Raw genomic sequence first — 19,034 nt, 5'->3', positions numbered from 1 at the left:
TTCATCTCATGGTTTTAAATTGCATGTCCAAATGCCTACTAATACAATGCTATTGAGAGTGTAACTGTATATGCAAATAAAACTGAAGTTTCAAATCAAATCATTATTGCTCTTAGACCAATTCTTTATTTTTTCCTTCCGCTTTGGCTTTTCTCCCGTTTTGAAGCCGTGCCAATATGCTCCTTGGTTTTATCTTAACTGACTTTTTCATTTGGTAAATTTCATAAAAAGATAAATAAATTGTCAAATTAGGCATTGGGCCTAACTCACACCCCAAAAGCTAACTCAAAGGGAGAAGAATTGCCCAAGCCTTATAAGGAGGCTAGGGATCTCATCCCTCACTGATGTGGTACATTTCTCTTCACCCCCTGTCACGCCCCAAAACCTATCCTAGACGTGACCGGCATCCGACGTCATAAATAACATCGGAAGAACCTAAACAACACAATAATAATACTTGAACCCGCCAGGTTCAATATTCGCCTCTAATAGTTTATAAAATAAATGTAACATCAAGTTCCTGTTTAATAGTCTTTCCTTATTAAATTAAACAAAGTTATAAGTAACTGCATATATCAGGATCACAATTGTGAAATAAGATCAGCGGAAGTCTAATATAAGTAAATAGTCATAAACGTGGCAAACACCCATTTAAGTCGTACGAGACTTTGACAATCTACCCACAATTCTGATAACTATCTATGGAGCTTCTAAGAGACACAACCATCATCTAACTTCGGACGTTGACCGAAAATCTAGAATAATACATGAAACAGGAAGTGTCCCACGAACAAGGTTGTGGGCTCACCAAATCAACAGCAGCAGCAAGTTCTCCTAAGCGCCGAGAGTATCACGAACCTGCTCTTCTCCGTTACCTAACATATCATCAAAAACAATAATGGTATGCCTGAGTACTTTCGTACTCAGTGAGTGCCTCGGGGACAACAAGTATTATAAAAATAAAATATAATAATACATAAAGAAATCGATTCGAAAGGATAGTATAAAAACAATATTCCACTTTATGATTCTTAATATCATTTGTTAAAGGTTTACAAAGCCATTAATCACTATAAAACGAGGTATTGACTTGTGTATCTCAATTAGAATTATCAAAACCGATTATAAAGCCTTTTGTCAAGTTACAACTTTCAATTATGCCTTTCAAATTGATCATGATTGTCAACAACAGTTCCATGAGAGGATAAGAATATCACACATGCCAATACAGGCCCAAGAATCAATCATATCGCGCATAGCGCACCACACCGGAACATATAATTCTCGGTGGCTATCCTTCCTCCCGAATAGCTAGGCATAAATCACACCGTACTATGTAGTACGCGGTGGCTATCCTTCCTCTCGAATAGCTAGGCATAAATCACACCCCGGGTAGCGAACCCAGCGGTGGCTATCCTTCCTCCCGAATAGCTAGGCATGAATCACACCCCGGGTAGCGAACCCGGTAGTGGCCACTCTTCCTCCCGAATGGCTAGGAAATTACCACACTAGGATCCATAGTGGCTACCCTTCCTCCCGAGTAGCTAGGCCAAACACAACAATAAAGTTCATAGCATAGAAGCCGATTCACAATTTGTCTCAACGTATATCACACCAACAACTACATTAAGGTTCATTGTGCCATTACAAAAATGCATACTTTTATAGATAATCTTGAAAACGTTTCCACTTCTTTCAACAAGATTCCTTTGTCATAGTTACTTTTTAAAACATTCATGCCAATAATTAACCCTCATTAATGACCATCTCTTATAGAAGAAAACGACTATGATTTCATGTACGTATATAGAGGATAATACAATTAAGGTTAGTGTGGGCTTGTCCCCTCACGCACACCAACCACAATCAAAACATGAATTAGGGTTTAAAGTCATGAAAAGCTCACCTTTTTATTCAATAAAGAACCTTTAAAAAGAGATATACATTCGAAACCAACTTTCAAAAGAGAGACATACAAATTACCTTCATAGTCAAAAAGGATTTTTAAAAGAGACATACCTTAATATGTTAAACAAAGTTTAATAATTCACTTTCCTAATGAAGAACACCCAAACCCTAGCTTGAATCACTTTAGGAAGAATTATCCGCAAACCTAGGTTTTGATCACAAGAATCATGGGTTTGATGTTAGAATAGATTAGTAATGTTAAGGGTGTTCTTACCTTTGATTTAAAGACTTGGAGAGATGATTTTCGTCCTTAGGATTTGGAAGGATGAAAAAAAAAATGGGAAAAAAAAGAAGACCATGCCCATTTTAAACCTAATTTTCTGCTAGAAACGGAGAAAATACGGCCTACAAGTACGTCCCGTACTTTGAAGTACGTCCCGCACTTATAGCCCGTACTTAGGCTGCCAAGACCAGTGAAGAACGGAAGAAGTACATCCAAAAGGACGTCCCGTACTTTCTGGGCGTACTTTGGGCGAATTCTCCAGCTTTTGTGCCCTTCAGTAAAATGGACATAACTTTTTGTACATAGCTTTGATCGGGCTGGGCGACCTACCGTTGAAAAGATATTTCAAAGATCTACAACTTTCATCAGGAAGTTTTTTCAAATTCGCAACACATTTTCATGAAAATCGCCCAGAAGACAGACCTATCAAAACTTAGGCGAAGTTAAGAGCCCTTAAGAACTCCAACTGTTGGTTTGACTTCAAAACGACCATCTTCCACCCGAATTCATCAAGAATGGATTCGTATAGATATAATATCATCTTAACACTAGATTTTTATATATTCACACCTAACCCGAATTTACGGAGTGTTACACCCCCTCATGCCCAGATCCAGACATTCTTTTTATCCGGGTCTTCTGTCCGGTCTGGAGCATGCACATTCATGGACTGGAGGCATTTTCACCTCCCATCGGTTCGGGGGCATTCTGCCCCACTCCCCTTTTTTGGGGGCCCATATCGGATCGGGCCTGGACCTGGCTCTGATACCAAAAATGTTGGCAAAAAGATGAATAAAGGCTAGTACAATATATGAATAAGCAGAGAGAAACGTAATTTTCATTGCATCTGCAAACCAACGATACATGACTATAAATAGTACTAGCATAGCAACAAACTTAGAGAATAAATAGGGCACTAGTTTAACACTATCCCATGACCTGAAATATTAGCTAGATAATTGATCCACTACTTATTTCAACTAACTAGGACTCCTAAGGCTAATTAACTGAAGCATAAAAAACTCCTAAAAATACTGACAAGGCTAGTACAATATATGAATAAGCAGAGAGAAACTTAATTTTCATTGCATCTGAAAACCAACGATACATGACTATAAATAGTACTAGCATAGCAACAAACTTAGAGAAGAAATAGGGCACTAGTTTAACACTATCCCATGACCTGAAATATTGGCTAGATAATTGGCCCACTACTTATTTCAACTAACTAGGACTCCTAAGGCTAATTAACTGAAGCATAAAAAACTCCTAAAGATACTGACACTAACTTTTGAATCAGTCAACTAACACTACCCCTTTATTCAAAATCACACACTCCCAACTGTGACCTGAAAAACTCATGCTTAACCTGAGGAAGAGACTTCGTAAAAATATTCGCTGCTTGCTCATTCGTGCAAAAAAAATTCAGCACTATTCTTCCATCAGCTACCAGCTTCCGAATGAAGTGTTATTACACATCAATATGCTTAGTTCTTCCATGAAAAGAGGGATTCTTAGCCATAGCAATTGCTGATATGTTATCACAAAAAATCTTTGTAGCCTCTTTTTGCTCGTAACTAAAATCTGCAAGAAGTTTCCGGAGCCATAAAGCCTGACGCGCTGCTAAAGTTGCTTCTGTGTACTCCGCTTAGATGATGACAAATCTACTGTCTTCTGCTTCTTTGAACTCCATGTCACTGACTCGAACCAAGTGCCCGGCTTGACTACGGAAGTGCTCTTCCGATCATCCAAGCAGCCTGCCCAATCACTGTCAATGAAGCCAACCAATCTGAAATTTGACGCTTTAGAATACCAATTACCAAAGTCTATTATTCCAGCAACATCGCGAAGAATTCTTTTTGCAACACCAAAGTTTTGCTTTGGTGGACTTTGCAAAAATCTGGACACAACACTAACAGAAAAGGCAATGTCAGGTCTAGTGTGTGTTAGATAATTTAAGCCACCAACTAAACTTCTAAACAATCTTGAATTTGCTTTCTCAGTTCCATCTGCACGCTGCAACTTCTCATTGATATTCATAGGTGTACTTGTTGCTTCACAATTCATCATATGAATTTTTTTCAAAAGATCCTCTGCATATTTCTTGAACGACGATCTAGAAGAGAAGGTTTATGTTTCACAACCTCAAGACTTTGTTATTAATGGCAATGAGAACAAAGTCTATAGGCTAAGAAAAGCTCTTTATAGGCTAAAGCAAGCTCCGTGTGCATGGTACAGCAAAATTGATTCATTCTTTCAAGATAGCGGATTCACAAGAAGTGACAATGAGCCCACTTAGTACTTGAAGAAACAAGGTAATGGCGATTTTTTGATGGTTTGTCTCTACGTTAACGATATGATTTATATTGGTTCCTCATAGTCTTTGGTTGATGATTTTAATTCGAGTATGATAAGAAACTTTGAGATGACAGATCTTGACTTATTGAAATAATTTTTGGGGCGTGAGGTGAACCAAGGTAAAGCTAGAATTTTTATTTCTCAAAAGAAATATACAGAGGATCTTTTGGAAAAATTCCATATGATGAATTGTGAAGCAGCAGGTACACCTATGAATACCAATGAGAAGTTACAGCGTGAAGATGGAACTGAGAAAGCAAATCCAAGATTGTTTAGAAGTTTAGTTGGTGGCTTAAATCATCTAACGCACACTAGACCTGACATTGCCTTTTCTGTTAGTGTTGTGTTCAGATTTTTGCAAAGTCCGTCAAAGCAACACTTTGGTCTTTATAAAAAAAAGAATTCTTCGCTATGTTCTTTGGAACAATAGACTTTGGTATTTGGTATTCTAAAGCATCAAATTTTAGATTGGTTGGCTTCACTGACAGTGATTGGGTAGGCTGCTTAGATGATCGGAAGAGCACTTCCGGTAGCTGTTTCAACTTTGGTTCTGGAGCTGTGACATGGAGTTCAAAGAAGCAGGAGATAGTAGCTTTGTCATCATTTGAGGCGGAGAATACAACAGCAACTTTAGCATCGTGTCAGGCTTTATGGCTCCGGAAACTTCTTGCACATTTTAGTTACGAGCAAAAGGAGGCTACAGAGATTTTTTGTGATAACATATCAACCATTTCTATGGCTAAGAATCCCTCTTTTCATGGAAAAACTAAGCATATTGATGTGCAATATCACTTCATTCAGAAGCTGGTAGCTTGATGGAAGAATAGTGGTGAAATTTTGTGGCACGAATGAGCAAGCAGCGGATATTTTTACGAAGTCTCTTCCTTAAGTCAAGCATGAATTTTCAGGTCGCAGTTGGGAGTGTGTGATTTTGAATCAAGGGGGAGTGTTAGTTGACTGATTCAAAAGTTAGTGTCAGTATTTTTAGGAGTTTTTTATGCTTCAGTTAATTAGCCTTAGGAGTCCTAGTTAGTTGAAATAAGTAGTGGGCCAATTATCTAGCCAATATTTCAGGTCATGGGATAGTGTTAAACTAGTGCCCTATTTTTTCTTTAAGTTTGTTGCTATGCTAGTACTATTTATAGTCATGTGTCGTTGGTTTTCAGATGCAATGAAAATTAAGTTTTTCTCTGCTTATTCATATATTGTACTAGCCTTGTCAGTATCTTTAGGAGTGTTTTCTGCTTCAGTTAATTAGCCTTAGAAGTCCTAGTTAGTTGAAATAAGTAGTGGGTCAATTATCTAGCCAGTATTTCAGGTCATGGGATAATGTTAAACTAGTGCCCTATTTCTTCTAACTAGTGCCTATTTCTTCTCTAAATTTGTTGCTATGCTAGTACTACTTATAGTCATGTATCGCTGGTTTTCAGATGCAATGAAAATTAAGTTTCTCTCTGCTTATTCATATATTGTACTAGCCTTTATTCATCTTTTTGCCAACATTTTTGGTATCAGAGCCAGGTCCAGGCCCGATCCGATATGAGCCCCCTAAAAAAAAAAAAAAAAAAGGTGGGGGGGGGGGGGGGTGCATAATGCCCCCGAACCGATGGGAGCTGAAAATGCCTCCGGTCCATAAATATGCACGCTCCAGACCGGACAGAATATCCGGATAAAAAGAATGTCTGGATCTGGGCGTGAGGGGGTGAAGAGAAATGTACCACATAGGTGAGGGATGAGATCCCTGGCCTCCTTATAAGGCTTGGGCAATCCTCCTCCCTTTGAGCTAGCTTTCGGGGTGTGAGTTAGGCCCAATGCCTAATTTGACATAAATATGATCTTTTTTTTACAAAAGTCGCATATGACTTAAAGGTTTTTTCTAATTGAGTTTGTATTTATTAGATCAACTATAAAAAATAGATTAGGATGTGAAGTAAAAACTTATCGGTGTATCAGAAGATTTTTTGATAACTTTATGTTAGTAGGGTGATAGTTTTGTGATTTTTTCTGTTACAAACCTTTGTGGATGAAAAAAGTCAGTTCTGTGACGTTTAATGAAATTTACTCCTCTTTTATTTGAAAATTTTTCTTTTGAGCAATGCCAACAAAAGTTTTTCATTGCGCCACACATTATTAATAAAAATTTAATTCAATAATTATACTAATGTTGGTTTTATTATACAAAAGAATAATATTTTGTTTCAAAAGAGAATGCTATTCCAAATCAGTCAAAGAATATACGTTATTTCCAGAAATACATTTTATAGTCCGAACCATATATGTCTTGTTCAATGTTTCCTCTTAAACAATCATTGTTTTTTTTATTGCTATACCTTCATTGCTAGTTGCTAGTTTAAATATAACATATTCACTCTCATTTCTAGGAAGAAATTACGTTTAATATTTTCTCAAAATTAGAAAAGTTGATAATTAAGATATTTCATAAAAAAATTATATACCCCAAGACTTACCAAACCGAAGAAAAATATACAAACATCTCTACTTGTATGATTTGTTTCTAGTGTGTATGATAGACCAAACACGAAACTCCAACTCAACTAGTTTGGTCGGTGGATAGTCCATTTAGCTTATAATCCTATTAATATAGTGCAACTAGGGAATTAGGCCGCGCTTCGCACGGTCATAATAAATCTTATTAAACTTACAAAATATATTGTCCTAAAATTCAAATTCTAAAAATAAAAAATTAATAAATTCATAGAAACTTGAAAACATTGAAAACACAACATATATAAATTAAATAACATCGGTTACTTCTGTGCAGTTGGAGAAATTTTCTGATTCTATCTATATAATTCGGGCATAACTTGTTTATCAATCAAACGACATCAAAGATACATTTATAAGTGCAGCCATTGAAGACTTTAAGGATTCGTTTTCCTGCTTTAATATTACTAATAAAAAACAGGAGAAGTCCAGTAATAATTGAGTCTTTTAGGCTTCCTTAGTAATTGGTCAGTGAGATGAAAAATTCTCACCTAGTGAAATTAATCTTCTTCCTTCAGTAAACAATTTTACGGCAGTATAACTTCTCTTGATCTCTTATTTTATGTCCTAACATATATATTTTTTGGAATATATATTCTCATAAAGAATTTATGGCAAAACAATACCTTAGTATTTTTTTCTATTGAGATATTTTTCCCAAGTAATTTTGCTATGGAGTTGGAGATAAGTGAGAAAAATTGGAGGTCACGATTAATGTTTGTCACTATTCGTTTGACAAACCGTTATGGTATAAAAGAAAAAGCAAATTATACTACTTCCTATTTAAACAGAAAGAGATTGAGTAACGTGTGATGATGAACACAAAATTATGAATAAAATATTTACAAAATTTCAGGTAAACCAATTGAATTTCTACATTCGAAAATATCATATTTATATACATACTTGACTCATCTTACAATTTTTTCTAATATATACTTCTAAGATCTTAAGTTTATAAGATTAATGAATTATCTTGATATATCTTGCTTGATAATTAACTAATTGACTCATTCCAAATGAAATTTGTCAAACAAATTATAACAAACATCTATAGAATACTCATCTGACCAAAATAGAGAAACAAATTTATAGAAGAAATTAGAAAATAGTCCATAGATGATAGATACGATGAATGACCGAGAGATTAAAATCGAAAAGAAGAGAAATTATCAAATGTGTTGAATTCAATTAGAAGCTCCATTTTGTAGACTCACCAGGCTAGCTTCTTCATAGGATAAGGAGATGGCAAAGTAGCTAAGGTCGAGCAAAACGTGCATAAGAGAAAAAGTATGCTAAGGAGAAACCGATGAGAGGAAAAAGATATCTTCACCGGTGTCATAATATAGTTTGTAAGATCACCATCAATTGCTCTCATTTAGTACCGTAAAATGAGAATTTATTGAAAATCGAAATTTTAGAAACCGAAATTGGATCATTCATTATTTATTTTCCCGAATATTTACTCTCTTTAGCCGAGTAGTATAATGAATTGACAACATCTTCTCGTCTCCCTTGTTTTTTGGATGGAGACTTTTGGCTTTCTAGTTGATAACAAAATTTATGATGTTTAATTTTGGAGGTTATGAAAATGAAAGCCATGGGAGTTATTGAGATTATTAAATATATATATATATATATGTTATGAAATTAAAGAGGCGTGAGTTATGGAGATGGAATTTTCAGAAAATATTTTAAAGAAAATATAAGAGAAAATGGTCAAAAAATTCAGAAAAAAGATAAATACAAATCCTAACCTAAGAAAGGTGCCACATAGGATTGTCTATGCCTAGTTTTATATTATATATAGCTTTGCGGGAATGGCCTTATTTTGGGGTGGTCTTTAATTTTTGTCAAGCCTTTGTTAGAACCGCTTGGTTTTGGGTTCAAACCACCGCTAAGTCAAAAAATAAAATAAAAATTCGCAAGGTAGAGTTTGGATTCGCAAGACAAAAGTTTTGCCCAACAAAATTCTGCTACCTTCAGGTAGAGTTTGCCTCAAAACTCTACCTCTACCTTAAGGCCTAACTTTGGCCTAAACAAGCTTAACTTTGCTGCAAAATTCTGCCTTGCGAAATTGTTTTATTTTTTCTTGAGCCAGGGTTCGAACCCCAAATCTCATGGTATTAGCCGAAATGAGCAAAAATTAAAGACCGCCAGTTGGAGGGTACAAATTAAAGACCAATGCATTTGAAGGGCACTCTGCACAAAAAATTGATTAATATATCTTCATTTTTTTGCGCGTATTTCCCTTCTTTTGGGGTGGCCTTTAATTTTTGTCCTTCGCCTAATACCCCGAGGTTCTGGGTTCGAACCCTAACTCAGTAAAAAAAAAGAAGGAATTTCGCAAGGCAGAGATTTGGATTCACAAGGCAGAATTTTAAGGCAGAGTTTTGCCCAAAACTCTACCTTAAGGTAGAGTTTGAAACTTTGCCTGAAGCATGCAAAACTCTGCCTTGCGAATTTTTTTTTTAATTTTTAACTGAGCGGAGATTCGAACCCTAAACCAAGGGATTTTTAGCAAAGGGCAAAAATTAAAGACCACTAATTTAAGGGGAAAAAAATTAAAGACCACCCCAGCGAAGGCCAATCCTGCAAATTGCCCGATATTTCTTTAACCGATGAGGGACAATTAGCCCATAAAGATCAAAACGGAGGGCCCAACCCAAAAGAATAGTCTTAGGCATGTGTCACGCCCCGAACCACGGCCTGGGCGAAACACGGCACTCGGTGCCTTACTGCATGTGACCGAGCGAACCACATGGCTTGCTGAATCATCATGAGGCATAACATGAGCGGAATATGACGTGAATGCATGACGAGCCTTTATAAAACGTAATAAGTCATAATACTTAATAAAAATACTTGTTTAAACATGAGTACGGAAATAACATGAATGAGCCAAAATGGCTATACGACTCCGAATGTCGACATAACATAATCGACTTGTCTAGTCTATGAAACCTCTACCATGAGTCCGACCGGAAAACATACTTAATGGGACAAGGCCACATCATACCTTAGATGCATAACTAACCATAAAACAAAAAGTTGACCAAACCCCGAATAAGATGGGGCTCACCAATAAGTCGATACGAATGCCGTCCTACGAGCGGTGTGTCATCCGTAAAAATCCGCACTGCATCGTGAAATGCGGGCCCCGGCAATAGGAAGGGGACGTCGGCACATTGAATGTTGGTATGTAAAGCAACCGAATGAAATAACATGGGACATAAAGTAATAAAGATAAGGGCGAACGTGAACCGAAACCTGGTTATGAGCATGAACATGAATACATATATATTATGAAGCATGAGTAAAAATATCATAAAGGAGGGAGAGCAATAACTTATAACCGATCCATGGTGCGTGCTTGCGTCCCGCCAGTAGAACACTCAGTCCTTGCCGTGGAACATGAGATTTAATAAAATATGAAAGGATCCAGTCATTATGAGAGATCGTCCGGGACATGGGTGGAGCGATCCTCATCCTACGGTGGCTACGTAGTTTCAGGCTATCTGAAGCCTTCCTCGGTAATTAAAGCAACTCCCAAAATCATGAACATGTAAAATAAGTGGCACTTGCTGCCCATGGTTTTCATGAATATAACTTGCTTGTACATGGATATCATGAATTATAGCTTGCTTGCATGAACTTGTAAAACATGTATAGTATTTTCTTGAAAATAGCATAATATATCATAAACTAGCATGCATGAACCCATGGAATGAGATATATGGATTTTCATGGATTACGGACAGATTCTTAATAATCATAAAGAAATATTAAGAACTCAATGATGGAATTATAACAATTCATACATAATATAATCATGGATATGGACCTAGGGTTATCATGAACATGGTATAGAAACCCTAGTTTTCGTAAAGAATCATAGTTTATGGATTATGAGGCGTGGGGAAGAACAATGATGTTCCCACACGTAGATAGTAACTCTACATACCTGTAATGCTCCAAAATCTTGAATTAAAGACTTGAATTTTGGAGAAGATTTCCTAAATCTTGATTCTTGAACCTTGAGATGGGTTTTCTTGAAAACCCTAGTTTATGAACAATGATTTCTTGCTTAGATTATTAGATATATATATGTTAGAATTGAGTTGGAAGGGTTTTGATTGACTTACCTTGATGTTTTGGATTGTTGCTAGGGCTTGGAATTGTGAATAATGAAATAGAAGAACTCAAGACTTGGATTTATACAAAAATGAGGCGGAGGTTATATGGACATATTATACGGTCCGTATAATATGACCATATTTTATCATGGTGGAACAGAACGTCGGTTTGGAGCGTCCTGAAGTACGGACGAGTTATACGGTTCGTATAAAATTATATGGGCCGTATAACCAGTTCGTATAACATGATCGGTGAACGGACTGCGCGTCTCTTCAGTAAAATGGCTATAACTCTTTGCAAAGATGTCCGTTTGACCCCCATAATATACCGTTCGAAAGGTATTTCAAAGGGCTACAACTTTCATTCAGGAAGTTTTCCCAAATTCCTAATAAATAAAGGGGTTATGGTCATTGGAAGTAAGACCTTCTATAAACTCACTTGCAAACATGCCCAGTAGAGTGGCTTCCAACTTTGCTTTGCCCAAAGACATTTCTTATGACTTGATTAGTTTTCAAAACACTTCCTATAACCCTCATATTGGTTTCATTATGTTATCATCTTATGAGTCAAACCTTCGCCTTAAGCTACGAGGTGTTACAAAGCATGTCTCGGAAACTTTGAATTATTTATCTGATTTAATTAACTGTAAATCAATTCAATAATCATAGTATTAACTATTAACTTTGGTTACAAAAATACAACCTAAGTCAAAGACATTGTTCATCAAAAAAGTTAATAATTTTAATCAATTACTCCCTCTGTTCACTTTTACTTATCCATTATACTAAAAATAAATTTTGACTTTTACTTGTTCACTTTAGCATATCAAGAAAAGACAAACTTTTTTTTTTTAATTTTTTTTTTACTTATTTTACCCTTAACATCAATTACTCATTTGCAAATCATTATCCAAGTCCAATGAGACGATATAGCAATTAATATGGGTATTATAGTAAAATACATACTTTATTTATTAATTTTTAAGGGGCGTGCAGAGCTAAAAGTGGACAAGTAAAAGTGAACGGATGGAGTATATAATTATTGAATTGGATTACCGACTTATATTTCTCATTTACAAGAAAGTAGCAATCTACTTTGAAACACCAAAAAAAATAGCAATCTACTTTGAAGTTTGCAGCCCTTTCTACTTGACTCTACACTTGTGTGCAACTTGCAGTTATAAAATTTTAGTGAATCTTTTAGATGCATGTCAAAATAATTAGGTTATGTTATTTACACGAGTGGGAGTGTCAACTTTGACCTTATTTATGTAACCCACCCAATATGTTCAGACTTTCATTTTACTTTTTGGCACATTTATATTAAGACTTTCATTTAATGTTTTGGTACGTATATGTTCAGACTTTTATGAGCTACATAAAATATGTCATTATTCAGTGAATAAAAAGTGGATTAGTGTATGTGTACATGCCGAACTAATACATGTATGAGATGTGTTATTTGTTTCGGTTTCAATCACTTCTTACTTAATGGTTAGGGAAAAGAAGTGCACCACGAGATAAAAAAGGAGGTCCATCCCTTTCAAATATACAACATGGATTCTGGCAATATAGTTGGACTCTCATATATCGATCCGAATGAATCATCCATTGTGTATTGGTACTTATCAAGTAGAGAATAAATTTGTTTTTCTTTATTCCTAAAAACAGATTTTATTCCATTATTACCAACGGAATAAAACATCCTTATTCGGAAATAAACGACTGAACAAGAGTGGTCCATACTCCATAGGATAGTCATATTATAGTCTTTTCCAATGCTATAAAGTTACATTCACTATTCACTATTCACTATTGTTGAATAAAATGCATTTGTGCACGAGTTTTAATCAAGACCGAAAAAAAAAAAACTTTAATACTTATAACTTGCTTATATAATCCATGTAATTATTGTGACATCTGACGGTGTTTTAAGGTTTTAATTTCTATTTAAAAACAATCAAAAAATTTGTTTTGAACTTAAAAAGCTCCAATGAACCATTTTTGGTTGATTGAGCTCGCTGGAGCAGTTTGGCAATTGGCTAAATAATTCTTGAGCAAATATAGAAGAAAAATATTTACATAGGCAATAACAATTACTAGTTGAGAATATATAATTTTAATCATATTAAAACTTTTACTTTATGTTCTGCTTTTAGGAGTCTTTTAGCTCTATTAGAACGAGATACTTATCTAAGAAAATACATAAAATCTCAACTTGTCTTGCTTTTTACTCGGAAAAAGGGGGTCGCAATGAACAATCACTTTTTCTTGCCAAAAAGGAAACCAAACAGCCTTATCCTATATTTTTTCGAACAATATTGTGATTCATTTTATTATTATCAACTACAATTTGGTTTGAGGTTAAATTCACAAAAGAAATGTATGAACAAGCTGAATCCACGCTTGCAAGTTGAATAACATAAAGTGTCACATAACATATTCAAAACTAAATAAAGTTCCAATCCAAATGGCATAGCTCTAACAAATAGAATTAATTTGATGGAAATTAACTAAAATTCATTTGATGGAAATTAACTAAGGAGGAATAAAGTTGTCAAACCACTCTTAGAAGCACTTCCTATGGACAATTGCTGGACCTGATTCATCATACTCGCCCTTCGTTATCCACATCTGCAAAGCAAGTAGAAGTTAACACATCATAATAGGGAACCAATTATTTGGGATTGAGGCGTAGATGATTGGTTGATTGATCGGTGAAAACGAAAAAAAAAGAAAAAAAAAAAAGTAGAGATAGACTAACCTGTTGGAAAGTACTGAGAGAAGCTAGAATTGATCCTCCAATCCAGACGCTGTACTTCCTCTCAGGTGGCGCAACGACCTTGATCTTCATGCTGCTTGGAGCAAGAGCAGTGATTTCCTTGCTCATGCGATCCGTTATGCCAGGGAACATAGTTGAGCCACCACTAAGCACAACATTTCCATATAAATCTCTCCTAATATCCACATCACACTTCATGATTGAGTTATAGGTTGTTTCATGAATTCCAGATGCTTCCATTCCAACCAATGATGGCTGGAAGAGGACTTCAGGGCAACGGAATCTCTCAGCACCAATAGTGATTATTTGTCCATCTGGAAGCTCGTAGCTCTTCTCAACATCCTTGCTATTCTTTGAAGTCTCAAGCTCCTGTTCATAATCCAGTGCAACATACGCAAGCTTCTCCTTCACATCACGAACAATCTCCCGTTCAGCAGCAGTGGTAAATGAATAACCTCTCTCTGTGAGAATCTTCATGAGATAATCTGTAAGATCACGACCAGCAAGATCTAACCGCAAGATAGCATGGGGAAGTGCGTATCCCTCGTAGATAGGGACAGTGTGGCTCACACCATCACCAGAATCGAGCACAATGCCTTGTTGAAAAACAACAAACGAATTAGTAACCGAAAGCCATAAAGAACTAGTATTCGTTCCTAATGAATATGTGCTGCTTACCAGTTGTACGACCACTAGCATACAGAGAGAGAACAGCCTGGATCGCAACATACATGGCTGGCACATTGAATGTCTCAAACATGATTTGCGTCATTTTCTCTCTGTTCGCCTTGGGGTTAAGTGGTGCCTCAGTCAGAAGAATAGGGTGCTCGTCGGGTGCAACACGAAGCTCATTGTAAAATGTGTGATGCCAGATTTTCTCCATATCATCCCAGTTGCTTACGATACCATGTTCAATCGGATATTTTAAAGTCAATATACCTCTTTTGGACTGAGCTTCATCACCAACATAGGCATCTTTTTGTCCCATACCAACCATGACACCAGTGTAACGAGGACGGCCAACTATACTTGGAAAAACAGCCCTTGGAGCATCATCCCCAGCAAAACCAGCCTAAAGAAACAAATAACACAGTTTTGTATATCAGTAAGTCACATGGGGAGTAATAAAGAACTGCAAGCAATTTTTTCTAACTAACCTTGACCATTCCAGTTCCATTGTCAACAACAAGTGGTTGAATATCCTCTCCATCAGCCATCTTATAAGCGCTATAAATATTATTTTACAAGTATAATTTAGGTAATACATCACAGGTATAAATACATAATCAATGTGAAAGATGTTCAAAGAATCAGCTTATTTATGTTAAAGCTTTTGTGTCAGAAATCACTTACTTTATGTATTGTTATTTCAACCTCCTCTCAACTCAAGGTGAGATAGACTTACATATTTCTAGTAGAAATCACCAACTATTAGCACATAATCTACACTTTGTCCTTAAAGACAGGAATAAACAACAACAACAACACTGTGGCAACAAGTAGGGGAATCATGCAAAAGAAACCACAAAGGAAAGGATTAAAAGGTGTCAATGTGTGCAGTGGCAGTTCATTCATGCAATTGTTTACACTTCATTGTCCACTACACTCATCTCATTCCTAGATATACAAGAGTAATGGTAACAGAGAAACAAGATATATCTACATTTCACTCAAGATAAGTTCCATTATATATTCAGTTCTCAGTTTCTTATAAATATATCTACTCAATGCAACCATTTGGCATGTATCTCAAACAATTTGAATAACATCTGCTTCATTTTAAAGCACACTAGATGGATTTACCAAGACTCTAAGTTTCCTTCATCCCAAAGAAGAGAAAGAGAAAAATGGTGGAAAATTGCTATAGTATTTTTCTAGTTGCACTAGGCAAATATTTTTATAAAGGAACCGCCGTATAAGAATTACTAAACTTGAGAAACAAGGAGCAATGGACATAATGTGTGTTAAACATGGCAATACTAAAAAGATGAGTTGTAATTTTAATAGATTAAGAGAACATTACTGATTAAATTCGATAGAATTTAAGTCCTAACAATGGAGTGCTTGTTGGCAACTTTCTTTTAACAAAACAAAAAAGAATAAACCATACTAGTTCAAAACATCACTTGTTCCACGAAAACATGTTCAAAAACATAACTTTTCCAAATAAAATCAACCTAACGGAGCATCAAAACTGAATCTAAAATCAAGATTCTGAAACCCCAGAATTTGGTTAACCGGTTATACTAACAAATAGTTAGACTAATCCATAAAAAATATCAAAAGCACATAGCATGGAAGCCGACGTACAAGTTCGGCCAAACCTAGTAGTTTTAGTTCAAATCATGTATTTGTATTAAAAGGTTCATTATACATGTACAAAAACTAAAGTTCTGTATTTGTATTAAAAAGTTCACTGTACATGTACAAAAACTAAAGTTCGAACCTAGTTACTAACACCATTTAGAACACATAAAGTTCAAATCTTGCCTCGGCGTCTGATTGAGTGCAAGTAAAAATTGAATTTAAGATCAAGTTAAAAACAAAAATCAAATAAAATATCAAGAAGAATTAAAACTTACATTGGATGAAATTGAACCCTTTGGTTGCTAGAGGATTTCTTCTAGTGAAAAGAGGTCAGAGACTATTAGGAGAGAGAGAAAGAAAATCAAGAATTCGTAACTCGTTATATCTTCTTCTCTAGACGCGTATTGATGTAAATAACTGTAAATACAAATAAAATTAAAATTTTGAATCAAGTAATTAATTCTCTTGGATTGATTTGTTTTTCTTTCTTTTTTTGGCATTTGTTTCCTTTTAAATGACAAAAAGAAAAAGATCTTTTGTATTATTACGTACTAGGTTTCCGTTCGGTATTACACAACAGATTTTCCATTGTGCAAACCAGAAGAAACAAATATCTCTAGCGGTATAGCATTTTTTAAAATTTAAATTACTGTATTTTAACTGATTATTAGTAGAATCAGGTCAATAATTATTTTAACTGCAAAGTTTACGACGTGATACGTGCTTCTAATCCACGTATAGTGCTCTTATTACTACACCAAAACTCTAAAGGCTCAAATTAATGTTTAATTATATTTACATATAGTAATAACAAAACTGATTGCTTTTAGTCTAAATCACAAAATGTTACTTCAAATCAATGAAATAATTTGTTATTTACATAATCATGCCTTCAACGGCTCATGCCTTTATTTTTCTAGTGTTTTTTTATTGGTAATTAGAGATATCTATTTTTGTAATAGATGAACTAGGTAGTCATTACGTGGATTGATCTTTTATAGTAACTTTCAAGAAATAGGGGTAATTTGCACCATTGCCCTTCAAAGGCGATGGTCTTTAATATTTGCCCCCTCAAATTGCTAGTCTTTAATTTTTGTCATTCGCTTAAAAAGGTGGCCGAAAATACTCCGAGGTTCTGGGTTCGAACCCCCGCTTAGTTAAAAGAATAATAATTTCGCAATGCATAAGTTCATATGAAACTATGCCTATTCGCTATGTAGTTACATAGAAACTACGCCGGACATGGCAAAGGTTTCTATGAAACTATATAGAACCTATGCCTATAGGCATAGTTGCGAAATTAAGGCAGAACTTCATCTCTACGAACCTTTGCCGGACAAGGCATAGGTTCTGTGTAATGGCTCGCCTCATAGGCAGAGGTTCATACAAACCTATCTTTGGCGAAATTAAGGCAGAACTTCATCTCCACGAACCTTTGTCGAACAAGACATAGGTTCTACATAACTTCGCCCGAATAGGCATAGGTTTTCGACAAAGGTTCTACGTAACTTCGCCCGAATAGACATAGGTTCGTAGAAACCTATGCCTATAAACCTATGCCTTGCGAAATTATTAGTATTTGGGGATCGAACCCAGAATCTGGTGCAAAATGGATACTTTAGCCCACAAATTTTCATTAAATGAGAAGTAAGGACAAAAATTAAAGATCATCGAATTGAGGGGCAAAAATTAAAGACCTGACCATATGAAGGTCAATCCACGCAATTTTTTGAAGAAATAGTACTAGTGGATATAAGGATTGTTTTTTATTTACCCCCTAATACATAAGAATTTGACAGTTTATCCCCTTTTGTAGTATTTCTTTTGCAAACACCATTGAATACGTTATAACATTTAAAACATGTTTTTATGACTAATCCGTTTAATTCAGTAACTGCAACATTGAATAGGAAATCGTGAAACATAACTTAATCAATAAAAACAAATCACAAAGTATTTTAGGTAGATAGATCTTTTCCATATGAATAGGTGTCTTTGTAAATGGCGAAAAAGATATGGAATCATCTACATCTTCGTTCATTACTTTAAAACTTTTTTCGTGATTCTGATTGATTTTAGGTCACTCCACATAAGAGACTAATGTGTGACCTCCTTTTTTCCCCTTACTATAGACAAATGCATATAAGAGAATTATTTTTAATTACTCCACATAATTTTTTTCGGGTTATGATCAACTCGGGTTGGAGAACTCCTCAAGAATCGTTTAAAATATAGTTGTGAATCATTTTGATTTGACTAAACTTTTTTCCATTTTAATCCTAATATTTTTGTAATTCTTGAAACGCCTTTTCCAAAATAAAATCTCAAACTACGTTTACATAATCAGTTCTGTCATTTATAAATTTTCATGTAAAGATACTCAGCTACTTTTTACTGAAAAAGTGTTTTTGAAATTGAAAGATTTTTTTGCCCTCTAATTATTCAAAAAAAAATGCTATCAATTCGGCAATAAAACAATTCATACCTGGTAACCAAGCGAAGTCATCAAAAAGCTACAGAACATTGTGAACATTTTTGGCATTTGAATAGCTATTCACCCATTTTCTAGTGGATCCGTTCTAATACTTGATCCTAAGAGTTATTAGTATTTTCAAATCTGTTCTATCTAACGGTAACTGAATGCTATCATTTTTTTGTGCGGATTGCCCTCCAAAGGCACTAGTCTTTAATTTTTGGCCCTCAAATCGTTGGTCTTTATTTTTGCCCTTCGTCTAATATCATGAGGTTTGGGGTT

General features: G+C 35.2%; 2 protein-coding genes across 3 annotated transcripts; both read right to left on the bottom strand.

The window, feature by feature from the left end:
* Nucleotides 1–3,814: 3,814 nt before the first annotated feature.
* LOC132034917 (uncharacterized mitochondrial protein AtMg00810-like) lies at nucleotides 3,815–4,231 on the bottom strand. The gene has a single exon (XM_059425252.1). The coding sequence runs from the start codon at nucleotides 4,229–4,231 to the stop codon at nucleotides 3,815–3,817; it is 417 nt and encodes a 138-aa protein (XP_059281235.1).
* A 9,346-nt stretch (nucleotides 4,232–13,577) lies between these two features.
* Nucleotides 13,578–16,648, bottom strand: LOC132033919 (actin-53). Of its 2 annotated transcripts, XM_059424085.1 has the most exons (5): nucleotides 16,555–16,648; nucleotides 15,130–15,199; nucleotides 14,651–15,044; nucleotides 13,955–14,568; nucleotides 13,579–13,824 (listed from the first exon to the last, which is right to left on the bottom strand). In XM_059424085.1, the coding sequence occupies exons 2-5, from the start codon at nucleotides 15,187–15,189 to the stop codon at nucleotides 13,759–13,761; spliced, it is 1,134 nt and encodes a 377-aa protein (XP_059280068.1). In that variant the 5' UTR covers nucleotides 15,190–15,199; nucleotides 16,555–16,648; the 3' UTR covers nucleotides 13,579–13,758. The 2 variants fall into 2 exon arrangements, with proteins under 2 accessions (XP_059280069.1, XP_059280068.1); XM_059424086.1 differs by lacking the exon at nucleotides 16,555–16,648 and having other exon boundaries at nucleotides 13,578–13,824; nucleotides 15,130–15,195.
* Nucleotides 16,649–19,034: the final 2,386 nt, after the last annotated feature.

Source organism: Lycium ferocissimum, chromosome 10 (assembly GCF_029784015.1).
Source record: "Lycium ferocissimum isolate CSIRO_LF1 chromosome 10, AGI_CSIRO_Lferr_CH_V1, whole genome shotgun sequence".
In the NCBI taxonomy this organism is placed as follows: domain Eukaryota; kingdom Viridiplantae; phylum Streptophyta; class Magnoliopsida; order Solanales; family Solanaceae; genus Lycium; species Lycium ferocissimum.
Note: the sequence above shows the minus strand (reverse complement) of the source record. Positions and strands in the feature narration are given on the sequence as shown.